Raw genomic sequence first — 25,097 nt, forward strand, 5'->3', positions numbered from 1 at the left:
CCCGTCTCGTCACTTTCCGATAGCAACTCACTGTAGCTGAAGACGTAGCGCCGCTCGCAGGGCGGATTATAACCTCTTGTCTTGTAAACACATCGATGGCTGCAGGTAACTACGTTCAACGGCTGAGAAAACTTACAAATAGCCTCTTCAAGGATACACACAATGTCTTTCGGTGTGTAACATTGAGTGTCAACATAACTTGAGTTTTGAGTCTTCAGGCCGCCTTTAAAGGAATACTTCCAACATTTTGTGAAGTTAGCTCATTTGCTTTCTCTCCCTGAGATATATGAAAAGACAGAATATCTGGGTAGAGGTAGAGTTAGAAGAGGGATTTGATTGGATCGCTCAAAAGAGGGAATGACTTCAATATGAAGGTGTATGTGTATGTGATGTATTAAGGTCCATGCTGCCTACTATGTTTTCTCTCTGCTAGCTGCTACAACCAAGTTGCTTGATTGGATAAATGAATGTTACGCTGCCTGAGCTCAGGATGACTCATCCAAAATGTTTTTCAGTGAGAGAACTGTTGACACATATTGTATTTAACGAGAGAGATAACGGAGCAATTAGCATAGGGACGCAGGTTTAGACAAACTGTATGAAGTATTTGAGGTATTTTATTGAATCTTATTCACAGTGCTTTTATTCGGTGGAGCTTTATTTAATGGTGGTGGGGATTTGTTCATTTTATAAAGCACACTTATTGTTCTTCGTCTTCTTCTTCTTCTTCTTCTTCACCGACAGCATCAGCCAAGACAATCTGTCAGGTTCCTGTGAAATATATATATTTGTATGTTTGTATAAAACTGCTCACACATTGTAACCTGCTCAGCATGAGAGCATCACATTAACACCTGCCGTACGGTAAAGTGTGAGAATGTAATGTCGAAGATTTTCACACATGAAACCTGATGATTCCCTGAGAATGAAATCTGGTCGAACACTGTTTGTGTTTACGTGTGAAAGGTTTACTTGTTGCTGTTTAATAAATACATGCTCGGCCTTTTCTGTGAATGACTCATCTGTTTGTGCTTATTAAGAAAAACATGCCGGCAGCGCTAAACAAAAAAATTTTCTCTCGCTCACTCTCCATCTATGTCTCTGTCTCTCTCTGCAGATTGTGCAGTCTGACTCTGAAGAAGCTGGTTGTGATGAGGGAACTCGATAAAGAGCTGATTTCTGTGGTCATAGCGGTTAAAATCCAGGTATGTTATATAAACAGACACGACAAAGCAGACAAGTATGAAGCTGTTACACACAAACACCTGTGCTGATGTAGTAAAGTAAGTAAAGACGTATACAGCATATCTCAGTCCCTGATGGAGAGAAAAATACAGGCCATTTTTCAGTCCATATTTTTGTCATTATTTCATTTTCTGTCATATTGTTTTCCACCTTGGAGGCAGCCTTTGGTTTCGGTTCACGTCACACGGTGCGAACATTAACTTGCACAGACTTGTTTGAGATATATTCCAGTGTACTGAACATCATGTTTGCTTCTATTTATGTGAGAGAAAAGCAAGTTCTCATGCAGCCATAATTTAACTTTGACAGTAATTCAACCAGTTGCTGAGCAGAAAACAGGAAAAAAATGAAATTGTAACACCCTGTAAGGAACATGAGATTTGTAAAAAAAAAGAAAAAAAGAAAAGTGCTAAAACATAAAAAAAAAAACCCTGGCAGGGTGTTTTAAAATGTGTTGAATCCTGTTGAATAATGTATGTCCTGCACCTTTGCTGCACAGTGAATAACAGCAGCAGAAATACAGAATTACTTAGAGGGGAAGACTGTAAACTAAATTAAACACAACCCTTTTTTTATCTCTTTATTTATCTATTTATTAATCTATTTATTAATCTATTTATTACAGGGCTCCAAAAGGATCCTGAGGTCCCATGAGATAGTGCTGCCACCCAGTGGGTCTGTGGAGACGGATCTGGCTCTCAACTTCTCACTGCAGGTAGAAGAGAAATCACCATGACGCCGTTTGTTGTGCGTTTGTTGTTGTTGATTTCCAAACCATCAATCATTAATGAATAGTTTGTAGCTCAGTGTTTCCTGTTTTTCTTTCTTTCTTGCTGAAGTGAATGTTTTTAGTTAAGAATGTGTGGGATGAGCTTTATTACACCTGTTGCCATGGCAACTGTTCAAACTTACATTAGATATTAGCGAGAGTTGGAAGTTTTTGTATTGCTGATATACTGAGGATGTGGAGACGCATCTTTTCTTGTATTGGTGCAAAGCGCACAGATATGAGGTTGTATCCGATGTTGCCTGTCAAGCGTCAATCAAATCAAATCTGATTTTAAAAAAACACACCCACACCCACCCACTGCTGGTTTTCTTTTCATGGGATTCACTGACAATAAAAAAAAAAACGCACATCATCAGCAGACCTGCTCTTTACGCTGTGTAATTCCTCCTCCCTGCTCTTTCTGTTTCCTCCCTCCACCTTCAGTACCCGCACTTTTTAAAACGAGAGGGAAACAAGCTGCAGATCATGCTCCAGCGGCGAAAGAGATACAAGAACCGAACCATCCTGGGCTACAAGACTCTGGCAGTGGGATCTATTGACATGGCAGAGGTACGCACTGCAACAAACCTGCACTCATGTTCTCGTTGTCGATGCCAGATTTAATGACGGGCGACGCGGTACAGGCTGTGTTAGTTAGTGTGTGTGGACTGTGTAGAAGGTGTGTGTTGTGTTTTTACGTCTCAGAGCAGGAAGGAGCAGAAAGGTGCATCGGCCCCGACAGGCTCTTAGTGTCTGGACCGGTGTGAAAATATAATGAGAAAATGGTGGATGCTGGAGCTGCAGCTCGACTTCGTCCTCCTCTTCCTCACCTGGGATCCGGCTCTAATTCTGGCTCTTTAAATCAAACACTGCACAGAAAAGCCTTCTTAAATAATCACTTCTTCTCGTCTTCTAATCAGTCTGAAAATAACGCTTTTATTTTTGAAAGACCAAAGATAAATCCACTTTCCTCTGCACAAATCGGCTTTGTTACACTTTTCCTTTTAAGAAGTGAAAAAAAAAAAAAACTCCCTCTTTTAAGAAATATTTAGAGGAAAATAAAAGTAACTCACAGCACAGACCGATTGTTTCTTGTGCTGTAAGAAAACCTCTAATACGACTCTCTTCAGATGGATATCTTTCAGTGCAGATGATGCTGATACACTAAGGAGTTCCCATATGGCGGACAAAGCTCAGTGGAGCTTATTAAGGTCACATCTCTGCAGCTGAGAGAAGAAAAAAAAAAAAAACATTTTGGCGCCTGGGAGGAGAAAAAAAAAAAAGCAGAGGACTTGTACTTAACCACAAAAAAGAAATGGCTCTTACATTTTCAGCTGAAGGATACAGCGAGCCTCTCGCACAACATACCACACAAGTTCCAGTGTAAATTGCTCAAGGCCGACATGGTCTCACAGGACGCTGCGAGAACAGCGAGGCTCTTCCAGATTCGGGGCGGCGCTGTCCTGAGGTGACCTGGGTTTGTGACTAGCTCCGTATGTTTAATAAAAAACACACTCCTCTACGTACTAACGTGCCACCGGGCAAGGCACTCAACCAGCTCTCGCTCTGTGTCTGGCACCAGAAAACAGTGGGTGGTTAAAGTTGGCGGCACGCAGGTGTGAATGTGAAGAACCACCTCTGTGCTGAAATGACTGAATGAAAAACAAAACACAGGTGATTTAACTGCTCTGAGTGAAGTCTTCCAAAAACATTAATTCACATTATGAATATGAAGGATTAGTTCAACATTTTTGGGGAATGAACTTATTTGCTGTCTTTAAATGAGAAGATGAATGTCTTTCTCGCGTCTGTGCGCTAAACATGAAGCTGGAGCCAGGGGATGAGATGATTAGCCTTTCTTAGCATAAAGACTGGAAACAGAGGGCAACAACTCTCCTGGCTCTGAGCCAGTGGAACCAAATCTGCCTCCCAGCACCTCTAAAGCTCATTAAAGCCTGTTAGCTTCCCTCCAACCAGCAGAGACTACAGGAAGACAAAACAGCCTGACACATTACCCCAGTAAAGCACTGATTTCACTTTCATAATACAACTGAGATATAGCGATTTCATTACTGAGCTTTAGAGGATTTTGTCACCTTATTGGCAAAGCTAGGCTAGCTGTTTCCCCCCGTTTCCAGTCTTTATCCTAAGCTAAGCTAACAGGCTGCTAACCGTAGCCCTCTCTCTCTCCCTCTCTCTCTCTCTCTCTCTCTTTTTCCACCTCTCACAGGTGATGCAGCACCCGACAGAGGGAGGCCAGGTCCTTCCTCTCTGCAGCAACCAGAAAGACATGCTGGGGAAGGTGGCAGAGATCTGGATCTTTTCCCTGTCCAGTCAGCCAATAGACCACGAGGAGGCAGCCCTGCAGGGAGGACAGAAGATCAAATGCTCCGGTACACATTTTTCCCTCATTACCCCCCCACCCCCCGATGTTCTGAGGTTAAAACAGCACGAAAACATCATAATCACCTAATGTGCTCGAGGGGGGGGGGGTTCAGGGCTCAGGGCTCAGGGTGTCGCATTTTTTTTCTCTCATCATGCAGAAAAGCAGCGAAATTCAGGTAGCACACTGTAGCTCGTGTACTGTACATCAGCCTGGCTGCGTGTCAAATAAAAAAAAAAGAGGAAGGGGGGAGGTAGCTGAAATATGTATGAGGCATCTTCTGCTCTCCCGCCTTTAATCTCACGACGTCTCCTCTGCTTCAGATAACTACTCAGAGGAGGAGTACGAGAGCTTCTCCTCAGAGCCGGAGGCCAGCGACGACGCCGTGCAGGGACAGGTGAGTGCGACCGGAAACAGACAAATCGCTTTACGTTATCCTGATCAGTGGCGAGCAGGTTAATAATTAAGCGCTCAGCTGGGGCATGAGGTTGGAATAAAACGCTTGTACTTGCACTGTAAATAATGCATTGGCTATTTTATTTTATTTTATTTAATGGGAGGCTGTTTTTAAAAAAATCAAGATTTGTCTTCACTCCTCTGTGTTTTCAGGATCTGGAGGATGACGAGTACCGTGTGAGGAAGACAAAGATGCAGAGGAGGTCGATTGTAAGGACGCCCTCCATCACCAGAGTAAGAGACGGGGGGGGGGACCATGCAGGGGTTGTTAAGGAAAGCTCATCCATTTACACTCTCAGCTAGAGCAGCAGAGGAAATAACACACAGACGGATGAAGACATAAAGTATCTCAGTGAGGGGTCGGGCCGCCAGAAGCTCCAGAGCAGCTCCAGTGCTCCTCGACACAGACTGTCCAGATGCGTTGAACTAAACTGGACGGATAAACATCGGCCTTCTGAAAAGAGATTCACTCATTTGGTGTGTCTCATCTAAAACATTCAGCGAGGCCTCGATATCTGTGTTGAAGCATCTGCATTCACGACATACTGTAGATCCGGTTTGTCGACCAGCTGCATGTTTGAAGTTTGAGCAGCAGCGCGTCACCAGGACAGCGCTTGTTTTTTCTATCTCAATCTAACTCATCCACGATAGTGCCTGAAAATCATTTTATATATTTCATCATAAATACCGAACCGAATCCACCTCACCAGGAGAAATATTAGTTTATACATTAACCTGTTAGCAGACACACCCATTCTTCTGCTGGAGCTCGAGAGATGATGTGCCCAACATGAAAAGCTTACTGTTCTTCAACCCTTATGATGACAGTCATAACCCTGGTCTATTTGAAATGTAACTCTTTACATTTTACAACCAAAAAGCCAGAAACAGCCTATAAAAGTGTCTGTACCTTGTGAGTGTAAAAACACTCTGGAGCCGCCGGTTTGAAACAGTTCTGTGTCAACAGCTGCTGCGGTGATCTGGCGATCTTTTGCACAGGAGACTCGGAGCTTTCAAACAATGTAGAATTTGTCAAGGTTGTGTGAAGAATGAATCCGGTGCAGAACCAAACAGAACTAAAGTCGCTCTAACAAAAGCCGCAGTGCAAGTCTAATCAGATTATTAGATGGATAACACAAATAAATCATATATATATCATATATATAAAGTATTTATTAAATTGACTGTCTTGCCTCGTAGATGGCAGTCTAACAGGAATCGCATTTTTCTGACATTTTCTTTCAAAGGCAGCAACAACAACAACAACAACAACAACAGTACTTTCATTTAATCACAGCCTGAAGCACGCCACTGTTTATTGTGTGTATGTAACCTGTGAATTGCTAGCTGCACTGCTAGCCCTCGCTTACTAATGAAAAAGATTATATTTTATTATCAAACAAACAGTTTTCGAAATTACTTTTCTAATTTAATGGATTAAAAACAAACAAATTGCGGAAAAACTGACCAATAATAATAGTTCAGGCTCTGTAGTTGCGATAAACACCAGCTTTTCCAATTAACACCTCAGTGAGTCCAACTTTTATGTGATTCATTTGCAGAATGTCAAGCGCCTGACAAGTATTATCGAACACCTTTCAGCGAGGATGAGTTCGAATATTTTTTGCTCAGGGATGATGTCGCGTCATCGAACTGATCGAGCACCAGCAGGAGATGAAAGCCCCAGAAAGCAGATGAAGCATGATGCTGCTTGATTATTGATTTACATGAGCACAAGCAGAAAAATCGATGCGTAGCCAACGCTGCAAATGTATCTACTGCCGGTAAAATTACTGAAACTGAGGAGCTCCCGCGCGGCAGCGGCTGCAGCTGTTTTTCTCTGCACTGGATTGGTCAGATCACTGCAGTAAAGCGCAACTAGGCCACAAGCTGATTGTGTGTTTATTCTCCTGTGTTTTAGCAGCAGAACTTTAAGCAGCGAGTGGTGGCTCTACTGAAGCGGTTCAGAGTTTCAGACGAGGTGGGTGTTTCTCTAGACGCTGCTGCATCTTCTGGGAATTTCATTTTCCCATGTGCCTCTGCTGCGGAGTTACTGAGCCACTACAGATGTTAACGCCTCTGCTTGTGTGTGTTGCTGTTCCTGTGTGTGTGTGTGTGTGTGTGTGTGTGTGTGTGTGTGTAGGTGCTGGACTCGGAGCAGGACCCTGCAGAGCCGCCTCCTGAGGTGGAGGAGGAGGACCTGGACCTGGACAGTGTGGAGTTTGAGAACCCCAGTGACAGCGGTCCAGAGCTGGATGACGATGACAGCGTCCTCAGTACGCCGAAACCCAAACTCAAGTGAGTGGCTCTCACTGAGGAGTGTGTGCGTCTTTGTTTGTGAAGCATTTATGTTTTTAGTTGTGCTTCAGGGCAAATAATGATGATAAAACTGAAGTTACATGACTGAAAATTGCTAAAAGGGACTTTAGCTGAAAGTAGTGACGAGTCTAAGCACCAGATTTACAGCTGTAAAGTTCGACATAAACAAGAGCACTGATTGGTCAGAGGGTCAACATCCTCTGTGATCCCATCACAAGCTGGTTTCTAGTTACATGAGCACTGGGTCGGACCACACCCATCTTTGAGCTCTGCCTTTGTTTTGATCTCACCTACACACCTGTGAAGTTTCATGACTGCATCCTTCACGGCTGCGACACGATCGCCGTGATGAAAGACAAACACCTGCCCACACACACACACACACACACACACACACACAGACTGACAAGGAGAAAACAATATCAGCTGTTAATAGATTCAAAAGAGTGCTCCAACGATTTAGTGTTGATATTTAATATTAATATTAATACATTATTAATATTTAATCGAGCAGAGGCTGCGAGGTATATCCTGACTTTTATGTCCTAGTGTAGGTAAAGCTTCAAAAACGCAAGATCTTTAGCTTCCCATGATGCAATGCGATAGCGTCTTTCTTTCAAGTCTTTCAAACTCGGCACCTCCAGTTTCTAACTCTGGCTTTCTGTTTGAAATATACATCCTCCGAGCCGCCATGTCTCTCGAGTCATTTCCTCACACTTCAGAAAAGCTCCTGCAGAGCAACAGAAGACATTATACGAGTGTTTTGGCGAGATGAGGATTTCTCCTCTCGACTCACAGATTGACTTTTGATGTGTGAAGGCGGCTCGTGAAGGACGGTTGATTTTGGATTTAACCAACTGAAAAGCTGTACCACAAAAAGAGCAACAGCACATTATACTCATAAACAAAAAGGACAAAATTAGATCGGCTTACTGAGACATACTGATTGTTGTTTTTGTTCAAACACAACTCTGGGGAAAAGGAAAATCCTTAAAGAGTTGAGGATGCTCTCATTGACTCTTTTTTGTGTGTGTGTGTCTGTTTCAGGCCATATTTCGAGGGTCTCTCCCTCTCCAGCTCTCAAACTGAGATCGGCAGCATCCACAGCAGCCGGAGCCACAGGGAGCCTCCCAGCCCGGTGAGACCAGAGTCACCCCACCACCACACTGTAAAACACTGGCCTAAATACCTCCAGCAGGGGTGCAGGTTTCCTTCAGCAATTTGTGAAGAATGACTTTAAAAGGGATCAGAGGTTTTTCAGCTTGTTTGCACCTCACAGCCCTGCATCTGCAAACAAACTGGCGAAACAGATGGAGATACACCAGTGTAACCAGTGAGCTGCACTGATAGCAGATGAGTAAATCCACTGGAGCAGAAAGCCTTTAATTGTCCTGCTCAGGGATGACTTTCACTGGAGAGCATAAGAGTCAAATTTCACCCCCCCCTCACCCCCCCACCCCCCACACACACACACACACTCAGATTTTCCCATCAATTCATGCAGGTAATGTGATCACTAGTTTGTTTATGAAGCTGTGGGACTTCCGTTGAACTCGCAATCAGGTCACGAGATGTTGAATGAACCACCGCTTCAGTGTCTATGAAATAAAAGTTGCTGGGACTCCCTTCAAAACCAGTGTAATGTTTATTATTCCTCTCACCATCTCATTCCAGATTGACCCAGATAAAACCAAGTGTGGAGGAGCCAAGTATCCAGATGATAATGTGTCTGATAATGTCTCCTTTGTAAGTATGAACTCTTAAAGCTGCTGGAGATCAATAACTGGCATGGGTGTTGATATGAAGGTCAATATTTTGAGGAAAAACAGAGAAATGAGCAGAAATTGCACATTTGTTGTATGCCTGTATACTCTCTGTTGTTGTTGCTGTTAAAGGATGTTTACACTCATAAACACCCAGAAGCGATTAGATTAAAACATAATTAAGAACAACTGAAATCCTCAAAGACAGTCAGGACTCTGAAGGTGCCGAAAGGTCAGTCTGTTGTTGCGAAAAAAGGCAAATGCATAAACACATCTGTCAGCTCTTAACTCATAAACCCTGTTTTTCTCTGTTTTTGTTTTTCCCACAGGAGCAGCCGGAGGCGGTGACTCCGACCACAGAGCTGGAGATGGACAACATGGACACGTTTTTAGAGAGACTGCCACCAAGTGGCAAAATGACCAAGACAGAGTCGCTCATCATTTCATCCAACAGGTAAAAAAACATGAGCAAGAATAATCTTCTTCTTTAGATCATTGATGTGCTTCTGCAAGGTGGTTTTTTAAAGCTGATGAATATTTATGATGGAAATCACAGAGAACAATCAATACTAACACTGTTTTTTAAAATGGAAAAAAATAGTGAATGAGTTCTTTTATTATAGATGAATGTGTCTAACTGTAATCATCACCCACAGATCAGAGCTTATCCTCCTTGTTGTTGATGATCACATTATTTCCTCTGCCTCCGACACTCCAGTCCTCCGTCTCTCTTCCTCTGCTGTTTTCGTTTTCAGGCAGGAACCGAAGTTGGCAGGTAGGCGAGGCAGGAGCACGTCGCTGAAGGAGCGCCAGCCCAGCAGGCCGCAGAACGAGAGGGCCAACAGCCTGGACAACGAGCGGTCCCTGGACACACGCTGCCACCTACAGGTAGGTGGAGAGAGCTGCAGCACAAAAACATTTCTCATCACACCGAAGTCAGCTGAGCCTTTCTACTACTCCTCACATTTTGAAGGGTAATCTTCTGGTTACTGGTTAAACTACTTTTGTTCAGTTTTGAAGCTGAAGTGTTGGAAGATTCATCTTCGTTTATTTTATCTAAAGTCAAGACCTAAAAACAGGGATCCTTCTTCTCACCCAAAGTTTTCAAATTTTCCCTCCCAAGATCCCAAGAAAGACGGTGTATGACCAACTCAACCACATCCTGGTGTCTGACAACCAACTCCCTGACAGCATCATCCTCATCAACACGTCAGACTGGCAGGGCCAGGTAAGAACAACCAGCGTTTGAGAGAGCTGTTGCTCGATGTTTATTTCAGTTAACTCCAAAATGACATATATTAGGCCTATTCTTTTTTTTGTTTTGTTTTATTTTACAGACTCTTGAAAATATATTATTTTTACATTAGTAAAGAGCTTTTCAGCAAGTGATGTTTATAATGAAGTCACACACATTTCAATTTTAGTTCTGGCGACTCATTTCTTTCTTCTTTTCCTCTCAGTATCTTTCAGATATGCTTCAAAACCACCATCTACCAGTGGTGTGCACCTGCACCACAGCAGACATCCAAGCTGCGTTCAACACCATCGTCTCCCGCATACAGAGATTGTAAGTCTGCCTCTCACATGCCCCCACTGATTTTACCAACAGATAATTACTTAACAACAGTCGAAAGCACTCAGCTGTAGATTAGTGGAGTAAATGGTGACGAATAAGAACAGTTTATTGAGTAAAGTCCTGTTTCCCTGTTTCCCTGGACTAAATGCGACAGTTATTTCTGTGAAATTCTGTGAGTTGTGATTATATCTCGTTGTTTTGTCTCCTAGTTGTAACTGTAACTCCCAGACGCCCATCCCCATAAAGATAGCCGTGGCCGGAGCGCAGCACTACCTCAGTGCAGTTCTGAGGCTGTTTGTGGACCATCTTTCCCATAAGACCCCTGACTGGCTCGGATACATGAGGTTTCTCATTATCCCTCTAGGTTAGCAGCAGTCCAACCCTAAAGTTTCTCTTCTTGTGTTTTTGTCTTTTGTCTTTTTGTGGGGTTTTTTGCCATATTTTTTTCAAACACAAATAATATGATTTTCCGATTAACATTTAAAATGCTCTACTTGTGTTAAAAAGATCATGGTAGAGACATTTGGTTGCTGCTGTTTTTATTCATTCAGAAATAGCAACCTGTGAATAAAGAAGACTAATACTGAGCTTCTTTATTTGCAGTAGTAACAATAACATCTCAGAATGAATGATACCAATGTTGAAATGCCACACACAACACCTTAGAAACTGTCTGTGTGATGCCTGATTTTGCATTTTGATTGTCTTTAGGTGCTCATCCAGTCTCCAAATATCTCGGCACTATTGATTATCGATACAACAGTCTGTTCCAAGATGCTGCTTGGAGGGACCTGTTTCACAAGCAGGAAGCTCCTGTTGTTGGTGGGCTGTTTTGTCATATTACTTTTTAAATCACAAACACATTTCATTTTTTTTATAATTTATAGAGGTATTTAGAGATCATCTACTATAATGTCAACTGGTTACTTTTGCTGCTAAGTTATAGTAAATATAAATGCACAACTTAAAGATATGAGATTATATGCTGTATGTTCCTGACTATGTATTCTAGTGTTAATTACTGTGTCCTGTGCAGTCCAGGAGAACCCAGATGTGGTATCAAGGGTAACTCAGTACATGCTGGGAGCTAACGGAGCTCACCAGCTCCCCATCGCAGAGGCCATGCTCACCTACAAACAGAAGAGGTATGTTTTTTTTCCCAGGATTTCACTCTCACTTAATAACAAACCACAAAAGAACCAGAAGATTTTCCTACTGATTGTTACCACCAGTTACACTGATGCACAGAAACCTGAAATGTGTTTTTGGAAGCTACACTGAAGTTTGAATTAGGGCTGTCACGATAGCAGATTTTCACAACACAATTATCATGGACAAAAGAATTCACAATGACAATGTTATAATAATATCTATAGAAAATTTGAAAAAATAAAGTGTTTTGTCTCTTTTTTTGGCAAATGAATAAGTTTAGGGAAGTAAGACAATCTGTAACATAACTGTACAAAAGACAACCAGATGAACTGATAAACATAAGATCCACAAGGCCTAACATCAGCCCTCAGTGTTCATCAATCAACAATGTTAGCATATGAGTATTATTAACACAATATCAATATTTCATTCTTTAAATTTCACGGTTATTGTCAACACCGGTATATCGCGACACCCCTAGTTTGAATTTAGATAAGTCTGAAGGTTTCCTCTAACAATGCTTCTAATGCAGAGCTTTCACCTGTTTTTCAAAAGGGGATTGAACTGATCTGTAAAAAATTTACTCTAAGAACAATTTATGTGTTACATGATTCGGCTTTTCAAAAATATTTTTCACACTGTTTTGAACGTTATTTACAAATTCAGGCAAAATTACAACTTATAAAGTAAATAAGTCATTGCATGTTGCTTGAAATCAAAATACAAGAGTTTCAAACAAACCAAAATAAAAAACATTGTGTTCTGGCCTCAGTTATACATGTGGTGCACAGCTATGCAGCGAGCTAAACACACTTCCATTAAATTGACCTTGGCCTTTGTAATATTAAACACAATACTGGACAACAAATTCAGTGATAGTGATTACAAATCACAAAAAGATAACATATTGTAAACAAGAGTTAGACCAAAGGTGACATAAAAGTGAATTCATACAGTAAGAAGGAAACTGGATTTAATACTAGCTGTCAAATGAGTTCCCTCAAACCAGGAAAACAATGTATAACAGATGAAGGATCAATAATTAAGCAAAAAACTTGTCATTTTGGGAAATACAGAAGAGATTTATCTGATAAACATGACGCAGCAGCCAGCTGTTTATTACCTTAACTTGGTGCAAAGACCAAAAACGGGGAAAAACAGCTAGCCAGGCTATGTCCAAATGTAATCAGCAGAGACTCCAGCTAGTTGCTGGTCTCAGATAAGAAATACGTTGGTACATATCCCTGTGTGAAAAGGTAAATTGTCATTTTTATATGTTGACTTTTGTACAGATTGAGAAAATAAGATACAGCAAGTTAATTAGTAAGCCCAGGTGCTGGTAGATTTTGTTACCTTTGGTCAGAGCTAGGGTAGCTGTTTCCCCCAGTTCCAAGACTTTATGCCAAGCTAAGCTAATTGTTTGTTGGCTGTACCTTCATATTTAATGATAAGAGTGATATCAATCTTTTTATCTAACTCTAAAATGTCTGACTGTAAGAAGTAAAACATAGTCATTAATCTTGTAAACACACACATAGAGTCCAAAAAAGCAAAAGTTAAAAGAAAACACACAAAAGTTAGCCTAGCATTAGAAGGTTGTATTAGCAACACATTGGCTGCAGACAGCTAGCTAGCCTAGTGTAACTAACACCACGCATTTACAAATTAACAATGACATAAAAGCTGCAATAAAAAGGAATGGCTGCACCTAATGCTCAAACAAGAAGAAAATTAATGATGTTTGTCAAATTGCTTGGTCACAGACCTGACAAAATGGCGGATTCAGCAATGTCAGTTAACTAGCATATGGAATTTTGCCAGTAGCTGTTGCTATAGCAACAGAATGTTCAACTCAAGCCAGCTGCTGGTAGCAGAACAGTCGGTTTGGAGTGATTAACACATTCAGTATTAGTATGTGAAATTACATTCATCACAAATGCTGCATTTTCTACTTTCCATTTACTTTGAATCCCCTTTTAAAAAACAAACTGTGGTCAGAGTTTCACTAATGTTGTGGGGGTTGTGTGTTGGAGTTGGAGTGGCAGTGTCTGATGTGGGGGAGTCTGTCTAATAAACATCACTGTCTTTCCATCACTGTGTGTGTGAATAACATGTTTTATCTTTTTGTTGTATGTTTTCTTTCTTTGAAGGAAAAAGAGCTTTCATTTTGATTTTGCAGTAAGGTATTGTGGTCGATTGAGTTTGTTTCTCACGTAGCCTGGTGATTCATGTGCTTTCTGTGTGTTGGAGCCATTTCCTCTTGACCCTCCTCAGTCTTTGCTGTAGCTTGCCACTTTAGCAGCTGCTTCCAAAGTATTTTTTTTTCTATTAACAGCCTGAGCTATAAACTTTCCACAAAAGATCCATCTCTGCCGTCCAAGCCACAGCTCGGAGTTGTAAACAACAGAAGTGCACAGACAGAGTATAAGATTTCTTGAGCTAATTAAAGCTGAACCAGGCCAAATTTTTATATAGAAGTTTTTATAAGCTGAGACACAAGAGCTTTAGCTTTTCTTTTTTGTCCAAAAGAAATTGTGGTTTGGTTGGATCACTTCTTTCCTCAAGGAAGTGACATAATATTTGAGAGGAAAATATGAACTATTTACTCTACAGCAGAAATGGCAGTATATCAAAACAAAACTGAGCTCATGTTAGATTTCCTGCCTCTCATCTTTTGGAAAACTTTTGATTACAAAGCAGCCATGCTAATATCACGTTACATAGTTTCATGCTAGTGAAATTCATGTCTTTCTGCATTTGTTTATTAGCTGGTGCTGCTTTGATTACCAAAAGTAAAAAATACTTAATATTTAAAGATGTATACTTCTTAAAGGAGCAGTTCGACATTTTGGGAAATTATTTTAAATGAGAACATCAATACCACTGTCGCGTCTGTGTGGTAAATATGAAGCTACAGTCTGCAGTTAGCATGTTAGCTTAGCTTAACATAAAAACTAAATGGGGGGGAAACAGCTAGCCTGACTAATCCCAATACAATAGCACTTCTAAAACTAATGAATTAACATGTTATATTTTGTTTATTTAACCTGTACAAAGCAAGTCACTGCTACCTGTCAACAAATAGTTCCACAGATAATGCATTAAACAAACTTGATATAACATTTTAATTAGTGAGCTTTAGAGGTGACGTTAGGCAGATGGTACGTTTGATCAAGTCAGGCTAGTTGTTTCTCCTTGTTTCCAGTCTTTATGCTAAACTAAGCTAACATTTTCCAAAATATCAAATGAACTATTCCTTTAAGAGCTTCATGCAGAAGTTTGGTGTACATCTTCTAAATGTGTGCTTTGATGCATATAAACAATTGTTAATCTGCTCAGAAACTCGACTCAACTCAACATCTGTGTGCTCTTGTTGTTTTTATTTTATCAGGCAATCTCTGAATATTCATCATTCCTATTATTATTCCAAAGAGAGATCATACTCACTCCTCGGTTTCGACTCCAAACACTACTCACTGATAAGATACCAAAGGTCTGAAAAGGGAAAATATGCTGATAAAGTGGCAGGAGACCAAAAACAATCAGCTTTTTGCTCCCTCTGGAGATTTTTTCTTTGTTTCTTCCTCCTCGCTGTTTCCTCTCAGTCATTTCCATGTGCTTGTGGCCATCCATGTCTGTCTGTTATTTGTCCAGTTAGATGTAGGAAACCTGCACATTGTCAGCAAAAATAACAATGTCGAAGTGTCATTAACTCTTTCTTCTGTAATTAACCATGACCCTCAACCACCAGGATAAATGTATTTAAATCACATATTTGGTTTAAACGAATCATGATCCACCGTAGTGTCCTCAATACTACTGAGCCCGTTTTAAGATTATTACAGACAGCGTAGTAGAGCTGAGTAAATGTTTGGCACGTGATACTATTCGTCTACTTGACGACGTGTCACATATTGTGACTTATAGAGTCTTTCTGGAAAGATAAAGATGTGTAATTTGGTATTAATCATGAGAAGAATAGGAATGTTCTCGAATGCAAATCTAAATAAACGGATAGTGTGAGAGTAACTTTAAAGAGGAGCTCTCAAGTGATCACATTATTGATCACATGCATGCTTAACGTATGAACTTTAGAATAGTCTAATTCATTTATCGTATGTAAATGGGATTCATGATTACAGATTAAATTTGACTGAAATGGAAACAAAGCCAACTGGAGAAGAGGAGGAAAGAATTTCTGTTACAGACAGTGAACAGCAGAGAAATTTGTAAAAGGGGATTTTACTGCCACATAATGAAGAAGACAATTAAGATGTATAGAAAGTGATTGCAAACTAAATCAATATATCGATCCGACAGGTGCTCTTTACCGTGACAGGTAGAAGCACAAAGATCCCAGAAGTCGTGATAGATAATAAGATAATAATGCAGACAACCATGGGAAACAATCTGAGGCTCTCTGTCTTCAGGTGAAATAATTCTGTTCAGGATTCCTTATATTTTTCATTTAATGTAAAATACATATTTCTACATCCGGCATGTATAAAGATCTAGAGTCTGTTTGTTTGCCTGTGTGCCGGAGGAATAAATTAATAATATTATTCCACCTGAAGATGGAGAGCCTCGGTTTCTTTTTTTGCATTATTCAGTATCTAGCAGGATCTCTGGCATCTTTTTCTTTTTGACAAACAAGAATAAACCTGATATTGAAAACCAAAAAAACAATTGGTAACATCCAATGTTCAAAGCAAGTGAAGAAAGAACCCTAAAACCAACCTATTCTGAAGTACACCCTGTTCTTAAGAGACATTTGGCGCTCTGTTAAATCTCAGAGGATTTTCAAATGTAAGAAATTTGATAAATATCTTTGTTATTAAGTTTTTTATCAGAAGTAAACGTCTAAAATTTCACATTTAACAGTTTGATAAATGTGGGCCCTGACCATTATCTGAAAGTGCATGTGTAATGTCCATAGTTTTATGTCCATTTTCATGGATTGACATGCATGTGCATCTTTTATCTGACTACACCTGACATTTAAGCCAATAGCCGGATTAAACATACCAGACAGAAGTCATGTGTTCTGTCATACTCCATCCTTGCAAGGCCTAGACGGACATAAATCGCTCACATACCAGGCAGACATCCGGCTTCCTGTCTCTCTCTCTGGCTGCTCCGACACTGATCACAGCAGAGTTGTGTTGTGCTGGGAAAGCAAACTGTTACCTACTGTAGACTGTCTTCTCTATTCTCTCCCCTCCTCCGTAGTCTCTCTGTTTCTTCCCTGGGGGGGCGATGGCAGGTTTCTTCAAGGCAAGAGCAACAACCTTTCACATCATCAAACGTCTTTACATTTAGAAAACATAGACATATACAGTCCAGTAGAACTCCATCTAGGCTATTTTTCTGCTCACCGCCAGGAAAATAGTTCATAGTGTAGAAGGCTTGTAAACGTAGTGATGCACTACCGCTTAGTGGTAGTGCATGGAACCAGACAGGCTTTTTGATTTAGGTTGGTGCTCTTCCTGCTCATCCATTTGTTTATGGTTCAGTAGTTTAGTTGTTCCCCTGATGGACTTGCTGCCTCCTGAATGCCTCTCTGACTTTAATTTGGTAGATCCACTCTTGTCCCTGCAATGATTGGATGGCTGTGGCGGAGGCCGATAGTTTTGCATGTTTTCTCTCTCCGCTTCTCCTGCTACAATCAGGGGGCCTGCAGTCGGGAAACGTGAATCTATTTGAGTGGAGGTTTAAAGCCCGGCAGCAAGTGCAGCATGCTCTGTTGATTCTGTTTGCGCTGTGATAACTTTGCATACTCTCTATGCAATGGGAAACTGTAGTATTTCCAGATGTGAAACACTGGAAATCAGCATCATCAACATGTACAAGTTACTAACAGTTGATCTTAGTGTTGTTAACCTTAGTTACCATTTCTTACAATTATAACCTTTTACTTTACACAGAGTAGTTTTAAATTCTTGTAGGAGTAACTTTCCATTAGATTTTTTTTTTGTACAAACACTTCAAATTGCTTTTCTTTTTTTCATGAAATGTTTATTGTTTTTGTTGCATCTTCTTTCCTCTGCACCCTCGTCGTTGCCTCTCCACAGCCCTGATGAGGACTCGTGTCAGAAATTCATCCCTTTCATCGGGGTGAGTATCTCCCTTTACCTAAAAACCCACTGTGCTCTGGTTTAGTCTTTTAGTCGCTGATGTTTTATCCAAAGGTTTTTTTTTTTAGAAATTTGTGTTTGTTTTTTTCTCCTCCTTTTTAATTCTTCAGATGGTGAAAGTCGGACTCGTGGAGCAGACGTCGGCAACTTCAGGTCAGTTATTGTTTGGGTTGTTTCTGGATGTTTAATATTTAGAAAATAAAATATGGCTTATAAAGAAACTGTTTGCATATCGTGTTAATCCTGCTAATACTCTTAAAGCTGCACCGGGCAACATATGTAATCTATGAATCAGCATGGTCGTATTTACATTGCTTTCATTCATAATAACGTTATTAAATGTCAATATCTTCTCAAAGCATCAATAATCTTCCACAAAATATCACTTAATTAATATTATTATGACAGGTAAAAATTCTGTGATATTTGATTCTTGTCAATATACCTGCACCCTGGTTAGTTCTATAGTCAACTGAATCATTTATCCTTATGACTGTAATTAATGAAAATATTTACACTTGCAATTAATGTAAGAAATCCATTTGCAAAAAGATGCTCTGCTGTTGTGCAAAAACACATTTGGACAGTCAAGTCCAAATAGTCACTGGTACAAAGGTAAAACCTGATCATGATTAATACCGTTATAACTTACCTTGATCCTATAACCTCCAATATTATATAAAGATATTATAATTTTTAGTTTTTTAAAAATGTTAATAATAAAACAACTCATTGTCCACCAATCATTTTAAACATATTTTGCCTAGTGGGTTGCTCTCTGTGGATTAACATGTGCTGAATGATCTGCACATCGGTGTTGTTGGTCACTGAGAAGACATTTTATTGTATTCGGTGTAGAAGTCAGCGGTGAGACTGAGGAGGAGACCTTGTTTCAAAATTAACGATGGTAGGGATGTTGTTGTGTCAGTTTGTGTATCTGAAATGTGAGTTTTTGGGGAGACGCGATAATAAGAAAAATCTAAAACAGGATGCCTTCATAGTGTGTACCACACTGTCAACTGTCAATTGTAAAATAAAAACTAATGGAGGGAGATTCGAATTGTTCATTTTTTGTTCATTTTTTTTGTCTGAATGGAAGATTTGAGTTGTGTATCTTCAAAACACTAGTTTATTCCCTGGTTTTAGAATGACCTTCTGTACCGTTTCCTCCCTCAGGAGACTCTGATGATGCAGCACCTCTGGGCTCCTCGCTGCTCTCCTCCACACCTCCGCAAATATCCCCCGCACTCAAAGAGGCGTCGCCCACCCCTCCCTCCTCTCCCTCCGTCACCACCAGCTTCTGCGCTTACAGGTGCCTTTTTGACTTGTGTCCTCAAAACTGAACAATGTCGACTTGTGGCCTGTTGTCGTAGGTTTAATACAGTATGTGTTACCTGAAAAGTGATTTCCCTCCTCAAACTGTTTTAATATGAAAATTGTTTAGAAGCCTGAAGCACTAAACCACAACTAGTCTGTCGCAAGAAAAATACAGTGGTTGTAGAAAAAGTTCTAGATTGTTCTCCAAAAATTTGACATTTCTTAAATTTAAATAAATGTTTTTTCTTTGTTATAAGAGTATAAGCATGTATAGATGAATAAATAATATCAAATGTGAAATTAATGTATCATGATATTGGATTTTTCTTCCAGGGGGGAAAACTAATAAAGCTTTGATACAATTTTCAGTATATATTGTTCCAAAATATTTATATTATCTGATGGAAAATTAGATAAAAGCTTATTTTCTATATACATGAGAGTGGGAATGTGACTTTTCTGTAATTGCTGAGCTACAGTGCTGTTTCCTCCACATATTCTCAGTTTTAGCTGCTTTAACTCTTTTTTTAAATTTCAAAATAAAAGTACTTCCACTTTAACTTTACTGACTTGTTTTCTGTAGCTCCGTCGGTCAGGCGGAGCTGATGGGGCTTCAGGTGGACTACTGGGTGGCTCCAACAGAACGGAAGAAAGACGTGGAGAAGCGGGACTCCTCCTCCAAAAACACTCTCAAGTGCAATTTCCGCTCGCTGCAGGTCAGCCGGCTGCCACTGGGGGGCGCTGAGCCGAGCACCCAGCCCACCATGTCCATGACAGTGGTGACCAAGGAGAAGAATAAGAAGGGTAAGATGAACACCTGTGTCTTACAGGTGGAATGATACATGCTTGTTTCTTGGGATTTGTGCACTGTGGTATTATTTTCTGATCACTGTGAGCCTTAAAGGGACAGTTCAACCCCAAAATTAACCTCTTAAAAAGTTGATATAATCTGGACATTGTCATTGAGCCGCAATTTACAGATATAAATGAGAAAAAGTGTGGATGAATCACATCAGAGGACATTCACAGAACCGGATGTGATCTGATCAAATCTCCTCTCCGGTCCGACCTCAAACATCGCACCAAAAGGCCAAATGTCATCACAACTTAATCCTCAGGGAGCAGAAAAGGTTCTGAATCCTTCATTTACTCGCAGCGTGCGTCTCTGTCCTTCCCTTCTGCCAGTCATGTTCCTGCCAAAAAAGAGCAAGGACAAGGAGGTGGAGTCGAAGAGTCAAGTGATCGAGGGCATCAGCCGGCTCATCTGCACTGCCAAGCACCAGCAGACCATGCTGAGAGGTAATTTTCTACACAGACCTCCTGCCCTGGTGTTTCCCTCCCTCCCTCAGCGGCCCAGACGTCCTCAGAGAGATCGCTGATGTTTTTCTGTGCAGTTTTGTCTGCAGTTTGTCTGTCGCTATATCAACTTGGCAGTAACAGTAGCAACAGTTGCAATGGTAAAAGTTACAATAAAAAAAAATAGTTCCCTCATACACAATATAACATGACATCTTGATCAAGTATCATGATGAAGATAACAAATATGAGTTTTAAAACAATACCGTGAACCAGCATATTGTCCACACATGATTTAGTGTGTGTTGGTATTTTTAAGTGTATTGAGTGAACAAACAACTTGAAATTAACTAACACTTTTTATTTTGTTTGGTTGATTATTTAAGTCATTTATTGAGCGAAATGTGACAAACAAGCAGAATTTCCAGCTTCATAAATGTGAATATTTGCTGCTTTTCTGTGTTTTGTATCATTGTAAATTGAATGTCCTTGGGTTTTAGACTGTTGGTTGTTCAAAACAAGCAATTTGAAGATGTCACCGTTTTAGAGACTAAATGATCAGTCGGTTAATTGAGGGGAAAAAAAAAGTCCTGTAATGTAAATAAAATTGCCATTTGTTTTGCCTTTTTGTCTCCTGCAGTGCTGATTGACGGCGTTGAGTGGAACGACGTCAAGTTTTTCCAGCTGGCGGCACAGTGGTCCTCCCACGTCAAACACTTCCCCATCGGGATCTTCGGACACACGAAAGGCCCGTACTAGCAGCACCTAAGAGACTGAAACACTGAGGAGAGGACAGCTCCCCTTCCCCCCCCCTCTCCCTCGTGCCAACCGTTTTTAACCCCCCTCCATCCCACCTTCCCCCAGCACACTTCCTCTATTCTGCTGTCTTAATTTAAGCTCCTGCTTTCCACTGTTGCATTTGTCCGATTATTTAATCTTTTGCGTGTTTTTTTAATTTTCTATTTATGTAAAAACTTCTCGAGGCAAGGCTGCCAAGGGAATATTTCTTTACTCTGCTTTTTAAAAGAAAAAATCCTGCTGATGTTTTATAGACTTTTGAGAAAAAAGCCTAATTAAATAATAATTAGAAATGACTTCTAACCTTTGACATACTGTACGAGTGCCCAGGTTTCACCCTCTGCCATCATGTTTTTTGTTTTTATTTTTATTTGGTGAGGTTGGTTTCAAGCACTTGGCCAGCACAATTAATCAAGAATATATATATATTAAAAAGCAAGAGCAGCTGCCTTGTAATGAAGTGGAAGAGGTGATGGTCATCTCATTTTCTAACCACGGCGAAGAAAGTTTGGATTCTCAACTTCAGAGACTGTTGCCGATTCGTCGTCTTAACCCTGAAGAAGAAAAAAATAAATGGCCCCTGACCTTTTGGCCCTCTGCACTAAATGAAGACGTCCTAATGTGCAATAGACTGAATACTGTGTGAATGCAATTCTGAATAATAACCTGGCACTGTTAGAAGATTACACACCACTCTTAGTTGTGGTTTTCACTCTACGTAGTCCCCCTGTCTTTTTTTACTTTCTCTTCCTGGTGACTTGGCTTCGAGGTTTGAAGAGTTTTGCTCAAAAATTAGACCAAAAAAGTAAAAGAATAAAATCAAAAAACACCTGCTTTTTAGAAAATGATTCATAGCACAAGATGAGATGGTACTACAAACATAAAGGAATGTATTGATGTTTTGGGAAATTTGCTTATTCACTTTCTAGATGAGAATATTGATAAACTCTCTCATCTGTATGGTATAGGGAGCTACAGCTAGCAGCTAGCTTATCTTAGCATAGCAGGGGGAAGCAGCTAGGATCTGTCTGAAGATTAAAAAAAAAATCTGCCAACCAGCACCTTCAAAGCTCACTAGATAAAATGTTATTTCTCGTTTGTTTAATTCGTACAGAAATTGTACTTTTGTACGAATTAACACAAAATTATTTTTTTTAACCTTCAGACAGAGCAATGCTAGCAGTTTTTCTACTGTTTCCAGTCTTCATACCAAGTTAAGCTAACCGGCTGCTTGCAACCAGCTAGCCTGGCACAAATCAAAAGTAACAAAATACACCTACCAGCATCTCTCAATTACAAACACATTAACATGTTATATATTTTGTTTGTTTAATGAGCCAGGCAAGCTGTTTCCAGTCTTTGTGCTAAGCTAAGCTAACTGGCTCGGAGGTATGAGAGTGGTATCAATGTTCTCATCTAAATCTCAGCAAGAGAGTAAATAACAACGGTTCCTTTAAGCTTATATACAAATAAAATGAGTCAAATTTTACAGAGTGTTTCCTCTGTATCAAGTAATTTTTTTCTAAAATGTTTATATTTAGGAAAACTCTTCTTCCTCAAGCCCCACACTCCTCCACCACACTCCGTATCTTTTGCTGAAAGCAAACGTTACTTTTGCCAAAGGAAATACTCATCAACTGCAGCTCACTCATTACCTGTGTGGTATTATAGATGACTTCATAATGTAGAGGTGAATGTATTGAAGGTACCTTGATGTAAAGCACTTTTAAATGTTTGTCCATTATAGATTTTAGTGTGTAAAAACCGGCCCCCGGGGACCTGCAGGCACGACTGACTGTGGTTCACGGAGGCACATAGAGACACTGCATCTGTCATTATACCTGAGGTCAACAACAGCACAAGCAGTGGCGACATGGTATATAGTCGATATGCAAAGTAAACCAAGCATCTGTATCTTTCTCAGTGCTGTTTAATATCACTTTACGCTCAGTGTGAAGCCTCGTTGGACTATGTTAGGTTTTAGTTTAATATTCTGTAAGGTTAGCCTAGAACGTGTACAGTATGTGATGTTAACATTTCAAGAAAAAAAAGTTCTGTCAGTAGATTTTTGCTCAATCTTTAGCTGACTATTAAGCATACACTAAAAAAAAAGTATTTTGCTTATACAATTTCTTTCAGTAGCAGTTTCATCATAACCTTTGCCAATTTCTTGATAAGTGCCTAAATTGCTTCATTTTGACAGATCAATATAAATGGATATGTCCCTGGCTAACATGGTGCTGATTCTAGTCCAACAACAACAAAAATATCTCAATACAGTGCATTGATCTTTACAGTCAAGCCTGTTCATTGGAGGGAGGGAAAATCACACTCTGGCCAGTTGACTCTCTAAACACAGGTTTGGATGAATTAAAACAACACTACAGTCCGTTCATGTTGAGCATACTATTTGTTTCTCTATATAGAAGATGTTCTAGATGTTATTTTTGGTTTTTCATGTTGTCTCAGAGAAAGGCTTGTTGAAACTGAAAGTTCCCCTAAAGACTACCACTGTAATCCCAAAAACTGGGAGTAATAAAACTACTATACACACTAAAATGTACTTTTCTGTCCATGTGTGAGTTACTACAATCTGTTTCCTACTCAAGAATTAGATGAAAAAAGGTGATTTAGTCATTTGAACTCCAGCCAGTGAAGGTAACATGAAAAAAGACAACCATTAAAAACAAAATTATTCATATTTTCATTAAATCTGTCACACTTCCTTTTGTTTTTATTTTTTCAACAACCTTTTTATTACAATTTTTCCGACATGTTTTATATGAGAATCTAAAAATCTGAGTGGCAAAAAAACAAAACAAAACACAAACAAAAACCCTTCTCTTTTCTCTCTTTTTACATACACAAGGACAATTTATGAATGTATTTATTTATTCACTGACTGTACTGGTTAGCCCAACCCACCTTTGGCAGACATCACTCTTGCAAACCTTTCTTTTCGTAGGCGGTTAGTGTTTTTCTTCCTGGTTTTTGAACTTCCTGCAGATCTCATAAAAAAAATTTAAGCTGCCTCGCACACTCAGCATGTTTAAGATCTACATACAGACTTTCACAGATCTTCAGGTGAGAGGACTGTGCCCATACAGAAATGTAATGTGTGACATATATGTCCCTATATCAAGACTGATGTTGCCATAAATGTCAATTATAAGGAGATATATATTATTATCACATATACATCCTCTGGATATATGAAGATATAAGTTTATTTATATGAAATGCTCATAGTAAAATTTGTCTATGTATATATATAAAAAATATCTATGTGATGAACTTTTACATAGAACACATGTTTTCTATGTAAAAATTATGTGTTAACATGTGTTAACATTATATTAATTTATTTATGCAAGTTTATTAAACAACATACATGTTAAAAAAAATCTCTTTGTTTATATATGTTCTTCTTTTTCTTCATTAATTTTCAACATTTCTAACTTCACACTCTCAGAAAGTAACATCTGTCTACAATATAAGCATACATACATAAATGTATATATTTGTATATATATACACATATAGATAGATAGATAGATAATACATAATCAATACATACAATTGTTCCAATTTTTAATAGGTGTCATATATAAGTTTTACATATATGTGCATATAAAATAAAGCTGTATATTGGAAATTCAGTATTTGTGCATATTACATTTACGTTTGGGTGAGGGCAGCTCCAAAAGCTTCAGCTTGTGTCTGATTATTCTTGCTATCTGTGCAGTGTTTCCTGTGCAACTTATGTCATACAACCCAAAGTTTCCTCACCACCTACTTAACAGCTGGCAAAGGGGAAGTTACTAAGTACTGACTTAGCACATGCCACCAGTGGATTAACATTTGAAGAATTTTTTTTAAAAATGTCTGT

General features: G+C 39.6%; 1 protein-coding gene across 3 annotated transcripts in view; it reads left to right on the top strand.

Annotated features, from left to right (window-relative positions):
* Nucleotides 1-23,771, top strand: part of pacs2 (phosphofurin acidic cluster sorting protein 2) — a 62,294-nt gene extending 38,523 nt beyond the window's left edge. The window contains exons 2-25 of one of the 3 annotated variants that reach the window (XM_023421041.2): nt 1,118-1,205; nt 1,871-1,960; nt 2,459-2,584; nt 4,245-4,407; nt 4,721-4,794; nt 5,007-5,087; nt 6,775-6,834; nt 6,997-7,151; nt 8,220-8,310; nt 8,847-8,918; nt 9,265-9,389; nt 9,691-9,823; nt 10,059-10,163; nt 10,396-10,502; nt 10,721-10,875; nt 11,223-11,333; nt 11,548-11,656; nt 13,814-13,846; nt 17,735-17,777; nt 17,908-17,950; nt 18,974-19,109; nt 19,698-19,918; nt 20,300-20,413; nt 21,051-23,771. In XM_023421041.2, coding sequence (XP_023276809.1) covers nt 1,118-1,205; nt 1,871-1,960; nt 2,459-2,584; nt 4,245-4,407; nt 4,721-4,794; nt 5,007-5,087; nt 6,775-6,834; nt 6,997-7,151; nt 8,220-8,310; nt 8,847-8,918; nt 9,265-9,389; nt 9,691-9,823; nt 10,059-10,163; nt 10,396-10,502; nt 10,721-10,875; nt 11,223-11,333; nt 11,548-11,656; nt 13,814-13,846; nt 17,735-17,777; nt 17,908-17,950; nt 18,974-19,109; nt 19,698-19,918; nt 20,300-20,413; nt 21,051-21,169 — 2,554 coding nt within the window. In that variant the 3' untranslated portion in view covers nt 21,170-23,771. The remainder of the gene's footprint in view (nt 1-1,117; nt 1,206-1,870; nt 1,961-2,458; nt 2,585-4,244; nt 4,408-4,720; nt 4,795-5,006; nt 5,088-6,774; nt 6,835-6,996; nt 7,152-8,219; nt 8,311-8,846; nt 8,919-9,264; nt 9,390-9,690; nt 9,824-10,058; nt 10,164-10,395; nt 10,503-10,720; nt 10,876-11,222; nt 11,334-11,547; nt 11,657-13,813; nt 13,847-17,734; nt 17,778-17,907; nt 17,951-18,973; nt 19,110-19,697; nt 19,919-20,299; nt 20,414-21,050) is intronic. The other 2 variants (XM_023421042.2, XM_023421043.2) reach the window with 2 other exon arrangements.
* The last annotated feature ends 1,326 nt before the right edge of the window (nt 23,772-25,097 follow it).

This window comes from Seriola lalandi, unplaced genomic scaffold (genome assembly GCF_002814215.2).
Source record: "Seriola lalandi dorsalis isolate HSWRI2012SDOR001 ecotype SW California unplaced genomic scaffold, Sedor1 jcf7180002054660, whole genome shotgun sequence".
Taxonomy (NCBI): domain Eukaryota; kingdom Metazoa; phylum Chordata; class Actinopteri; order Carangiformes; family Carangidae; genus Seriola; species Seriola lalandi.